The sequence below is a fragment of the Zootermopsis nevadensis genome, unplaced genomic scaffold, assembly GCF_977971745.1.
Source record: "Zootermopsis nevadensis isolate Lab colony 2312 unplaced genomic scaffold, Znev_1.0 Znev_ptg000050l, whole genome shotgun sequence".
NCBI lineage: Eukaryota > Metazoa > Arthropoda > Insecta > Blattodea > Termopsidae > Zootermopsis > Zootermopsis nevadensis.
In genome coordinates, this window is record NW_028259182.1 from 4,203,138 (window position 1) to 4,216,539 (window position 13,402).

The window sequence follows — 13,402 nt, forward strand, 5'->3', positions numbered from 1 at the left end:
GCTATGACAGTTACACTGTCCAATATATACGTGTCTGGTTTCTACTTAGCTGGTTAGGTAGTTGCACAGTTGCTTTGTAAGTTGTTTGTCAGCTACGTATATGTGCTTGTTAGCAACGCACACAAAGTTTATAAACATACTTTTGACTCACCCTGTATTAGTGACATTAGTCAACAAATTGTCTTATCTTGGTTACGTTATTGTGCGTGCGTTAACCGAATTGTCTGCCCAGTAGCTAACCCGTGACCGCAAATACGTGTCGTTTTACAATAAATAATAGAATATTGCATGAAACTTCCCATAGTAATCGACGTATCATTTACAATGAAAATTAAACTTTAAATTCTGATTGGTTTCGATGTTATTGTTTCTAGAAAGGAGGGCTATAAAGCCCCCCCCCCCACTTCCCAGCATGGCCAATTTAGCCCTGAAGATGGAGACGTTATTTCTCTTCGAAACGTTGACGTCTACAAGTCTACACGGCGTCAAAATCCATCATCAACATCCTAACCGCCGTGAAAACAACAAATGTCACACACTTCATAACTTTAATGTTCCTTCGCAATTATTTTTACTTGCTAAATCACATTTTAAATAATAATTTATCGGCTGGGAAGCCTCAAACATTTTATTCGCGTGAAGGAAGCCTAAGAATAAATAAATGTGTTCGGGAACCAGTGATACAGAATACACGCATGATCTAGTGACATCTGTCAGACTACGATGGGTTGGGTATGTAGCTGGGACAGTTCGGATGAGGAATGCGCACAGACAACGACGCCTAGACGACCAAGGAGGTGGAGGACAGGTTGAGGTTGATGGAACTGGCTTGGGACTACGTTCAGTGCTGGGCTTTTGATATCAGCTTCTGATACTAGAGAGTAAATTAATTTCAAAAAAAGGAGAATGTCTTTCTGCTGGAAAGGGTTAATTATAAAGGCTAACCACCATACAGGGCAGGAGAGTCGTATCCGAATAGCGGAACCACATCGTAGACGGCAGTGGGGCGAAGGAAGCTATTGAGGTTACAGCAGAAGTGCGTCTTCGGCTCTTAAGGGAAGGTTGGACTTATTTCTTGACAGAAGCATGTCCTCATGAATACAAAGGACGTTGAGACAGATTCCATGTAAAGATAACTTTCTTTTTCTGGAATGTTGAGCTGAGTTCGTCTTGTAGGAATTTACCGACGTTTTAGGGCAATGCCTTGGTGATGGAGACACTGAAAACGTCGGTAAACTTCTGCCAGACTACACAACGCTACAACCCGTAAGACAGCAGCCTTGAGAACCTGAGATATTACTCTGGATCAATGGTTACCTTGTGTTTTCTCTCAGCGTAAATGTAGGTTAGAAATACCGATTTCGTAGTGCAAAGTGATACCTGTGTCCAGCGTTGGTTTGTTGCTTAGCAACTACTCGTGTTTAATGCAACAAGTGATTATACTACACCGAGGCGGTGAATGGAACTTTGTTCAACGATAATACGTATCGATTTTTTTTGTCGTAATAATTTTATTATTTCAGTGCAGTTTATTTTAAGCGAAACGATTGAACAAAAGGAATATTTTTACACTTTGTTAGATAAAATAAAAGTAGACTAATTATGTTAAAAGCCAGTATGAATTGAACACGGACTTACATTTTGTTTCAAAGGAAATAATTATGCTAAAAATTAAACGGAGACCGAGCACGAAGTATATTGATCTCGTACTATCACTTTTGTTAGCTCTTGGTATTTGCATTTTAAAGTTAAAACAGTCTCTCTCTCTCTCTTTCCTGAACTTCTTATCCAAAATACAGGGTGTTGTCAGGAGGGCGTCTTTAAATTCTGACCTTGCCGGCGCACGTCAACACAAGGCCTCTCCGCCCCCCTCTCTCCGCATTTTTCAAATTCCCTTCCACGTCCTTCCAATGTATTCCACTCGACTTCAAAACCCGTCTCCTTGCCTACGTAACTGGAATTCTTGAAATCACAGAGCCGAAATATATGCTGGAAACAAACGGGTTTGTATAGGTTATCTTTTGCTCGGGTTTAGGATTTTATCGTAAAAACATGTCCGATCGTAATTTAATATAATTGAGAATTTTGATTCAAGGCTAGGCGTGGTTATGTCTTATAAGACGAAACTTGTGACTAGGTGCCTAACTTATGCATCTTTTTTAATCAATCAATTTTAATAAAAATGTGTTATTTAATTATACCGCCATTCTTGAAAGGCATTTTTCTTTTACACTTATAATTGACAAGTTAGCACAAATTTGATCTCACTGAACCTTTTAGGGTCTCCGGCAGGTGCTACCAAATTTAACCCAAAACAACGTAGTTTTGGGTGTGAAATATGAGGATAGCCAAAAAAATTCTAGCGTTAATTGTATGAAAATATCGCATAAGAATTGTGAAATACTGTGGCGTTAATCGGGGGATAGGGTTTTCGGTTCAGTCGGTAAGAAAGTCTGTACCGACTTCTTGGCCACTAAAACTCTAACGAATTGTGTGCTGGTCGTGTCCGTCCATCCGTCCAGTCGATAAAGCTCAAGAATCACTGAACGGATTTGGACGAAATTTGGTATGTTGGTTCTGCCATTCTGCACGACATCAAAATCGTAGTGAAGAATGATTTTAATTTTCTCTTATATAACGCGTATCTGTGTGAGAGAGACACTTAAACACTTAAAACGTCTTTATTCAATTGAACCGACTGTCTCAGTAAATTAGTATCTGCTAGGTATGCTACGGTCTGTTATGATCTAGAATACGTCCGTGTTGTTTAACCCTTTAAGACGCAGTGGTAACTATATGTACCACCTGCTTTACACAGTTAATAACTCTGCGTTTTATATGTATGGGTTTCGTATGATTCTCACAGTAAACAGCGATTATTTCCTTAAACAGCGTTAATATTTTAATGTTTGCAATGGTGAAGTGAGGTGTTTTCTTCGCGGTACGGACTGGATTCTTAAATATCATTTGAAAGAGCTTCGGCTCCAAAGGTTAATTAGCGTTTTAGTCGTATTATTTCCTTAAACAGCGTTAACAATTTGATCTTTGTAATGGTGAAGTGTCGTGTTTTCTTCGCGGTACGGACTGAATTATATTAAATGTTACTTAGACGAGCTTCGGCTTCAAATGGTTAATTATCAGAATAAATGTCCATTATTTCCTTAAACAGCGTTAACTATTTGATCTTTGTAATGGTGAAGTGTCGTGTTTTCTTCGCGGTACGGACCGAATTATATTAAATGTTACTTAGACGAGCTTCGGCTTCAAATGGTTAATTATCAGAATAAATGTCCATTATTTCCTTAAACAGCGTTAACCAGTTGATCTTCGTAATAGTGAAGTGTCGTGTTTTCTTCGCGGTACGGACTGAATTCTTAAATATTATTTAGACGAGCTTCGGCTTCAAAGGGTTAAGACATGTAAAATGGATAACCAAGAATTACGTACCGTTCTATGCGTTGAGTATCTGGGGTAAATTCCATAGTAGAAATGGTTTGATCAAATGTCATTAAGGGGGGGAATAATGTGATTGTATAGGGAATCTGAAGCCTCCTGTCAATCTTAGGGGATTTTGTTATTTATCACTTTGTTACGTTTTGTCATGACGTATTATTTACAATTATGTGGTGCAGCCAAGCCATTTGCATTTTTACGTCACTCTTAATTTATTGAGTTCGTAATTTAATCCGAATAAAAGCCACAATTCTGATATGATTTTTATCTGTATCGATCCACTGTAATATTAATTAAAAGAAAATTCACAGTACGAAAAATTGGCACAGACTGTAAAAATACACGTCTCTTTCATGTGTGCAAATTGGAATGTTGTTAGATGTGATGAATATTTAAAGTAATAAAACCGATTTGTTTATTAAATTGATCATTGTAATGTTACTAGCATTGACAGAAACAGAATTTAGAAACAAGGAATATCAATGCTGGTTTTTTGTATTTAAAATTGATTTTAATCTGCGATAAATTAACTTTGTAACTGTGTACATGTGGACGTAATTTGAAACAATTCACAGAAAAGAATGGAAAGTTTACGTCTTTGAAACAGAAGCTCACCTAAATAATAGTCAATAATTCAGTCCGTACCGCAAAGAAAACACAACACTTCACCATTACGAAAATCAACTGGTTAATGTTGCTTAAGGGAATAATCGCTCTTTACAGTGAGAAATAAATAGAATTTTTTTACAAAATGCGATTGTTACAGCACGTGACACATATATTAATACTTACCACTGGCCTTTAAAGGGTTAAATTAGGTATTTAAAAAAATTGACAGTGGAACCACGGTTCCGGATAATCTGACTTAAATACGTTTATACGGAAAGGAAGTTTATATATTAGCTTTAATTACAACAATGCCGAGTAAACAGATGACGTTTTCTAGGTAACATAACAATGCACACAAGCTGACCATTGTTGTCGATCCATATTAACACATTATTGATATGGATCTTACACGTTTTCCTAGGTAACAACAATGCCGAGTAAACACGAAGTTCCATAGGTAACCATTGTTGTCGATCCATATTAACATATTGTTGATATGGATCTTACACGTTTTCCTAGGTAACAACAATGCCGAGTAAACACGAAGTTCCATAGGTAACCATTGTTGTCGATCCATATTAACATATTGTTGATATGGATCTTACACGTTTTCCTTTCACTATTTTGCGGAATGACCCTTCCGTATAGACGTATTTACGTCCAAAATCTGTGCACTCCGGAATGGAGTTACCTACGTGTTACGATTCTTGTAACAATAGAAACTACATAATTCTATTTCTAGTTGTAATAAACTTGTTCGTACCTTGGTATATGAAAACTTGCAACATTGTTTTGGTGCGTTTTCCATTGTTGGTGTCACCCTGTTTACCGCGCAACAATAAACACTTATAACCTTCCAGCACTAAGCAACGGACCCAGACTACTGCAAGCAGGCCGGTTGGGGGGAGGTTGGCTGCCGATAGCTCCTGGTTCCTGCTCCTCGTTGCCAGGGTGACGAGAGATGCTGCGAGATGAGCTCTTGAATCGACCCTCGTAACACACAAACCGACCGATTCTAACGCCCGGACTGCGCACGCTCGTATAATTTGAAACTTGTAGTTCCAAATAGCTTGTAGGAAATCCGATAGTGTAATCACCCGCGCGAATTCTGGGACATTTACAATTAATTTTTGTGTGAATCCGCATCGAAAGTTAATAATTGTAATTTTTTTCTGAAACGAATGTAGTGCCAATCATTAAACCCGGGCTTGACGGTATTTATGGACATTACATCGATAATTTAATAAATTATCGATCAATTTAAGTTGGTAATTTAATTTAAGCTACCACAAATATCTACTGTATTTTATTTGTCAGATATAACCTCAAACCTTCGCAGTCAGTCCATGTTTGTGTTTGCTGACTGGTAACTTAATATAACGTTTAATGAAGAATCTGTAGGTTTGCGCATTTCAGTGCCAAATTCTTGTCTGTCGGTCAGCGGGCCATTAATTATGGCTTTCGAACCGGAAATGAAACACGGATTTGACACTCAACGTGGAATTTTACATTAATGCACTGAACTAAATTGTTTTTTTTATAACCCCCGAATATACGGGGTTTATGTATGTGACTTCCACGTATTATTAATTAAAAACATTTAATCGATGTTCCAAAAATCGTGCTTAATCTAGAAATTTCAGGATCAGTGATTAATGACATTTGTCACGTGCTCGTGTTTCTTGTTCAGCGTTTGGTACCCAGGAGGATCTTCTTTCACTGTGACGAGGACTAATTAGTTATGTCCTCAAGGAAGAAATGTGAAGGACACGATGCTTTATTCTACTTGTCTTATCTCTCCATAAATGGTAGGGCAGAACGCCGATAAAGAAGTTAGCTTCCTGTTTACAGATCCTTTCGAAATGGGATTCAATTTACAGTAGATTCGTCCTTAGTATCGGTGTCAGGTTGTTGGTTCCAAGATACACAGATAACCTCAACTTACCAAAACAATCAGTAACTCAGAATTTTCTATTTGTGGGTTTCGTTTGATTCTCACTGGAAACAGGGAATATTTTCGTAAATAGCATTGACCAGTTGGTATTTTTAATGGTGAAGTGTGGTGTTTTCTTCGCGGTACGACTGAATTCTTGTATATTTAGATGAGATTCGGCTTTAAAGGGTTAACCAGTTGATCTTTTTAACCGTGAAGTGTGGTGTTTTCTTCGCGGTACGACTGAATTCTTATATATTTAGACGAGATTAGACTTTAAAGGTTTAAATTAAATCAGATATTACGTCTGATTGCGCAGTTTTGTCTGCAGTGCGATTTGTTTCTCGACAGTGTATTTGTATTTAAATGAATAAACAGTCAGGCCCGTTAAGTGTACGAAATAATAAAGAACGTTTTTGGAAATTATGTTGACGACAAACCGAAGTACGTCTTTGGTAATTTTCTTTTGATATTGATAGCCTTGAATTATCAATGCTGTCACTTGACTTAAGGCTCCGTAGACAACCAACTTAACTTCAGAATTAACTTATTCTTCTCCTTATTCGTCGACATTTGCAGCATACAAACGCGTACTTCTTTGAACCACGAAAGGTAAAGTGACGTGAACATTGCACCATGCCTTTTGCATTATGTTGACTCACAGTGCAATAAAATATTGATAACTGCCATCCTTCATATATCGTATCATTGTCTAAAGAACTGGTGTCATTAACACAGGACACACGTACAATATTTCCGGTAATAAAACTGTTATTGCCAGCCATGTCTTTAACGGCACACGTCAGACTGACCGTACAGTACGTGCGAGGACTGACATGGAGCATTGCCCTGTCTCAGCGACACATGAGAAAACACCACTTTATGGGCTAGCAAATTATATTTATTTACTTTACTATTTTACTTTTATTCTATTTGTTTAAATCTTGTCAGTCTAATCACAATAAAATTCCTATTAAATATTAAAATATTACTATAATTAACATTTAAATATTTATTTTGTTGTGATTAGACTGACAAGTTTTAAACAAATATATATTTATCACAATATGACGCAACTTTATCATCTCACTGTTATTCTAAAAAAATTCAACACGTTTCGTTCTGTTAGATATCTTTTCTTTAACGTGACTAATAAAAATTTATTATATTTTAATTCTGCAATCTAACGTTCCCCCCCCTCCCCTCCCCCGATACAGTTGGCGTAATTTTTTAATTAGTACCACGACGAGAAATTTTCGTATAGCAATACAAAGCGCCGAAATGTTTCGATATGGAGAGGTATTTGATCGATTTACACATTTTGGCAATATTTGGGTTCGGTTAAATATGAAACAATTTAATACATTTCCCTCAGTGAATTTTAGCCTTTTTATGATAAATAACAAGGCATTCGGGTTAAAGATATGCTAAACGATACCAACATAACAAGTACTTGAAATCTAGTACCTTCTGGTGGTGAATGAAATTTGTAAACTAAAATACAAACATGTATATATATATTTTACCTTCGTTAAAATAATGTCATTGACGTGACCTTACATATTTTAAATTATGTGAAATATTGGTTAAACCAGTGATAAAACACGAGAGTGAAATTTATACGTAGGTGATGGAAAATTTGAAGATGGCTGCATTCTGGGTTGTTACGTCGTGTCGTACGGTAGATTTCCACCAACGTGTCAGAGGTCCTTGCTGCCTCCATCGTCAGGGCGATGAACGTTGGTAAACTTCTACCAGACTATACGGCGCTACAACCCAGAATGCAGCCATCTTTAAATTTTCTCTTTCACCTCAGAAGTTTGCAGTGACTCGGTAGCCACGCGACTGTGTGTGACATACCAGATTAAATGGAAAGTTCTTTTAAAAATTAGTAGGATGTACGATGATACCAGAATGTAATCTGAATTCATCGTGACAGTTTGATCAGAGACTGAGGCGTTATTGGACGTGATATATAGTGTCCTACAATCTTCGTGCACCTTAAAAATCCTGTGACGCTTTGGGACGTACCAAATCTGACTAAAATTTCGATGTGAACCGTTTTTCAAAGAGACGCTTGTGTGCATGCTGTGCGCTCTGTTGGCTGCAGTTGAAACTACGGCCGAGACCTTCGAAGCAGCCCACGTGTTCTGCACTCAACTCCCATCTAGCGTTTCGATAGAGAATATTGCATAATGAGGAATTTAATTAATTTTACTGTTTATCCACTATAATCATTCATGGGATCAAAAAATATTTTTAAAATTTTTAAAATTTTCGAAAAATTTAAAAATTGTTATAAATGGCATGAAAACCAAAGATAACTAAAACTTTTCGAATTTTTTGACTGAAATTTTGAATTTGGCATTTTTGAAATTTTTGTATTTGTGAGCTTTTCGGTAATTTTCCTACGTTTTTTTTTTTTTGAAGAATTTGATAAATTTTCAAATTGATATATTTTGTCCAATACACTAAATTATGTACCAAAATTATAATATATTAAATCTTTAAAGTAGGTTGACCATTTATATTAATTTTAGAGTACGTGGCACCTTGTTTGGTTTTTCATCATAACCTGATGACTTATTTTTATTTGAGGGAGTGTATTATACCCTTTATCTCAGTTTCAGTGGTTGGAATAATTTTAATACGAAAAATGCAGGAAATTCATCTTTTAAAAATGAAATAGCATCTTCTCTCCCCACTTGATGTAAATTGAACTTTCAGTAATTGCTATAAAAAGAATTTTTGAAAGTATGAGCAGCTGTTTCTGAATTCTGTTCTTTTGCATTGTTTCTAAGAAGAATGGTATCTGTTCGATTAAATGTGCCTTTCCTGTATCCCATTTAATTAAGCTGTGTTGTTTTTTTATTTTATTATCTGAATGTCTGCTCTAATACTGCTTTATAGCATCTTTTATAATATTATTCAGGATTTTATAATAAAATGCTCCTGTCTTTGCGTCATTACCCGCTATGGATGTAATAGACTCCTTTTATATTTGCAAGATATTTTTATTCCTTACGTAATCGAGCCATTCTTAATTCTTCCCATATTTTTATTATATTTAGATTAAGATATTTAGAAAAGTATACAAAAATGATGTAAATTTACTGTTGGTATCATTGTCTTCATAAACACATTCCCTTAATTCTCCCTTTAGAAGCAGCTGAAACCACATGATTGTTTCATTACTTACCTTCTTATATTTTGCTTCAGAGGTGTTAAGTAACCTCTACTGTGTCTTTCAGACTTCTCCAGCCTTTAGATGACAGCTCCAAAGTAACAGAATATACTGACTTCATGAATTGAATGCGTAATAAGACTTGTCATGGCCATTTTTTTTTAAAACTGGGGTTTTAAAAAGTCATTGAGGTTAGGTTAGGTAAGGTTAGGTTAGGTTAGGTTAGGTAAGGTTAGGTTAGGTTAGGTTAGGTAAGGTAACATGTATTATTAGGATGAAGCTGAATAGATCAATAGGAATCAGACCAAGAAATATATTTGGCTAATAATAATGATGAGGAGGACAAATGGACAGACATTTTTAATAACTAAAACAGATGTAAATATGGAACACTGCAGGTATTTGCAATAAGGAAGAAATGTACTTTTGGTATGTGAATCAGTAATGAATGATATCTGCTTATCCACTTTTCCTTTATTATATTAAAGAACGAATGTTAAATGATTTGAAGTTTTGTTACATTTATGACTTGGTTATATATTCTGTTGGCTTACATAGGACAGAGTTTAATTATATTTTGCAATATAACGAAGTAAGACATGCTTTGACATACAGTATGTAATTATAGCCTATAATGTGAGTTTTTAACTTCACAGTAGAATATGGTGGAAGTGGTCAGGTTCGCTGTGGAATAGTGTTGATAAAAAATAACAAATTACTCCATATTTCCACAGACTTGCTACAATTAATATACATTCCTGCAGAATCCGTAGCCTATGAACAAAAAGTTTCAAAATGCCAATGTAGTCTGATGAAAGAAGTCTTCTGTGACCTTTTAATTTGATTATCAATAAGAATTATCATATCACATAATTTTAACATAATTTAATTTAAGAACTAAAAGTAAATAATACTGATTAATACAATTATTACACGAGAATTTTTTCATGTGGACTGAATCATGGCACCTCAAATTGCTAAGGACACGTCTGAGTCCTTCCGTTCCTGCACGTAGTTTGATTACTTGAGGTCCATATATTTTAACACGTGACATCCCATCACATTAAACTTATTGTACATTTGAATTTTAAAACTACTGTACTGAATATAACATTGGACTAAAATGTAATTTTCCAGATGCCTGAATAAGTTTAACAGAGAACCTTATTTGAGGTCCATTTATCTGAACACTTGCTGATATGATTTCTGAAGATGTCAGCCCGAAACTAACGGAGGACATGAAAGGATTATGAATTTCTTTTAGCCATTGATCGGATTCATTCTATGACAAAGGTAAAATTCATATAAATAAATGAAAGTCATCATAGCGTTTACTAGAATTTTGTGTGTGCGCCCGGAACAATTATGATAAATGAAACAATACAAAGAATGATGCCTACATAAAATGTCAGGCTTGAACATTTGGTTCTGAAACGTGGATTTTACGTAATAAGGAAGGATACAGGTAGGTCAGGCACTGTAATAATAATCTCTAAAGAATCTTGCATGATAGATTTAAACAACATCAAGAAACTACGAAACTTACGCATAACATAACATAACAATTTCTACGCTCAATTGCGTGGTACTCAATTAAGAACAGAGGCGACTTTAACTATTACCTTTACTGACCTTCGAGTACCGGCTTCGAATCTGGTTCGAAACTGTTTATGTGCTTTGTGGTATTTCTCAGTCATTCCAGTGAAATTATGAATGTGAATAAGGAGATTGGTCATACACCGTTCACACCGAACGAGAAATGAACGTACAATCACGAATCGTACTCTGGTAGGGGCTTAACCTATCTTGAGGGACTGAGTAAAACCTTGAGAAGCATTAGTGGGGAGGCTGGTTTCAGCGCTGTGGCTGTAACCTGAAACACGAAACACAATATCTATATGCTACAATATGACAATGAACAAAGTTGATACAGCGTCATTAAACAGCGAAAGAACCATAATAGTAAAGGTGTGCAAGGTCATCAGGAGAAAGTACGTTTAGTGGGGCGATGGTGCGAGAAATCGGATATGCTATTCCGTCAACATTCTTATCCACTTATCCTCATTATTCTTCCTTATCTTCTATTGTTCTTTCTGTCTCATATCCCCCTCCGTATTCTCTTTGTCCGCTTTGTTTCAATGGAAACATTCTGAAATGAGAGGCGGTATTGAAGTCGTTGTCTTTCACGATGAATAACAAGTCGAGTCGCCATAGTAACGCAGCATCTCTGCCGCGGTTTTGTTGAGCTCAGTGTAGAACCTGCTCAGACGTAGCTTTCTTCATGTCCTCTTCGTCCATCTTCATCGCCGGTTCTCACCACGTTATTTCTGGTACTGCACACCAGATGGGATTTGCTTCTCAACAGAATGCACGTGGCGTTGTTAATCCCTTTGACGTCTCCGCAGTGAGTAGACTGTGTCCTCTTGAATGTCCTGCTTTCTGGGAGCGTCATTTTGACCGATCTGCGCCAGATTGAGTCCTGTAATCCGCTGGAACAGTTAGTGGTCGTAGTCGTTGAGACGGTGTTCAAAGTTCCCTTTCGGCCGAGGTAGACTTCTGCACGATTTCTGCTTGTGAGACCACAAAGACGAGTGAAACCGTCTCTGAACTTGGAGGACATTACGTTGTACAGGATGGGATTGATGGCGGAGTTGATATAGGTCATGACACGACAGAAATAGAGCAGGTTGTAGTACTCCTCGATGTCTAGCGAGAAGACTGCCTCTTCTGGAGCCACGATGATCCAGAGTGTGAATGCCCGGAAAGGCATGAGACAAAGGAAGAAGGACAGAACAACTGTACCCAGCATCACAACCACTTGCTTCCGGTACCGGAGTGCGGTATGCTGGGTCCCGGAAGTATAGCTGCCGTACCTGCGACACGAATAAAGAACGTGACTGTAGTATCTTTAATGACTAATTACCAATCGGAACCGAAATCTGTCTTGAGAAAAACGGTGATTCATAGCTAAAGTGCTCTAAGACAGGGGTACCATTAATTCTAATTTAACACATTAGATTTACTACTAACAAAATGCGTTAAGGGGGAACATATTTGTGTTAATATTGTCTTTTGATTTTTTAACTTAGTTCGCGTACCGCCAGTGGTACGGGTACCATAGGTTGAGAAACGCTGCTCTCAGAGATTGTCGGCGAGGTCTTTTGGATCAATGAATGTAAATACTTTTTTTTTCCACATTCGTCATCGTTTCGTTTGCTTTGATGTCGCTTTTATTAATGTGACTGTCAATTTTTACAAGATAGAAACAATTAGATTTGACGTAACATGTCAGTTGATGTCTTTGTTTGTAATGAAACCAAGAAATGTAGAGAATTCTACTCTCTGTAGCATTTTTGAACCGTAGCTACAGAGTTGTAATTTTTAAGTACTTTTCTGTTCGTGTAGTGGAGCCTCGTCAGCGCTCTAGGTATGCTGTGCAGTGCGCAGTCGCAACAGGCCTCCTCCCTCCCTCCCTCCTTTCGCCAAGCATGAAACACAAGCCCCACTTGAACGTCGAATATACTTTCACGCACCATCAGTGCCGAATCCCCGTCAAACGATCAAAATAGTACAGAATGACATTGACGTAAATACGCCGTCACTCGGAAACGGTGACGAACTTGAATAGAAAGTTATTTACAATTTATGCTACAAATGATCTCCCAAGTAACCTCCTTAATTATTATTCTGTAGCTTTGAAAAACCCTGTATAGCTTCATATATACAACTATAAAACTATATACCCAGATGTTTAACTGTGTTAACCAAGTTAACTACGTCTGTTTACTTTTTAGCGAGGCAATCAAGTGTTTGGGTGGTTTCTATATGAGATGGTAAAGTTGCGTCATATTGTGATATAATGAATATATATTATTTAAATCTTGTCCGTCTAATCACAATAAATTCTTATTAAATATTAAAATATTACAATAATTAACATTTAATTACAATTACAATTACAAATATTACAATAATTAACATTTAACATTAGACCATCTAGATGGTCTAATGTATAAATCGAATATTTCGATAAAGAACATCATTTAATATTTTAAATATTTTAAATGTTAATTATGGTTTCTATATATTTCATCGATGTAAATATAAAACTAGGCAAGTAGTTACCACTTATACTCACATAACTTATTAAATAAGTAACAAGTCTTGCTTCACAGTACATTTGTGATTCACGTGTTCAAGAAATTCAGCGCGGTTAATAATAA

General features: G+C 36.4%; 3 protein-coding genes across 4 annotated transcripts in view; 1 reads left to right on the top strand and 2 right to left on the bottom strand.

Moving 5' to 3' along the window:
• Pde6 (phosphodiesterase 6) overlaps positions 1-5,161 on the bottom strand; it is an 86,147-nt gene extending 80,986 nt beyond the window's left edge. For both annotated transcript variants that reach the window (XM_087360891.1, XM_087360888.1), the window contains exon 1: positions 4,826-5,161. The gene's annotated coding sequence lies outside the window, so the exon portion shown is untranslated. The remainder of the gene's footprint in view (positions 1-4,825) is intronic.
• The window catches only part of LOC110828163 (BTB/POZ domain-containing protein 2), a 312,552-nt gene that overhangs the window by 66,871 nt on the left and 232,279 nt on the right, over positions 1-13,402 (top strand). The gene's annotated exons all lie outside the window — the stretch shown is intronic.
• LOC110828179 (growth hormone secretagogue receptor type 1) overlaps positions 9,636-13,402 on the bottom strand; it is a 123,644-nt gene continuing 119,877 nt past the window's right edge. The window contains exon 4 of the mRNA XM_087360897.1: positions 9,636-12,052. Coding sequence (XP_087217023.1) covers positions 11,443-12,052 — 610 coding nt within the window. The 3' untranslated portion in view covers positions 9,636-11,442. The remainder of the gene's footprint in view (positions 12,053-13,402) is intronic.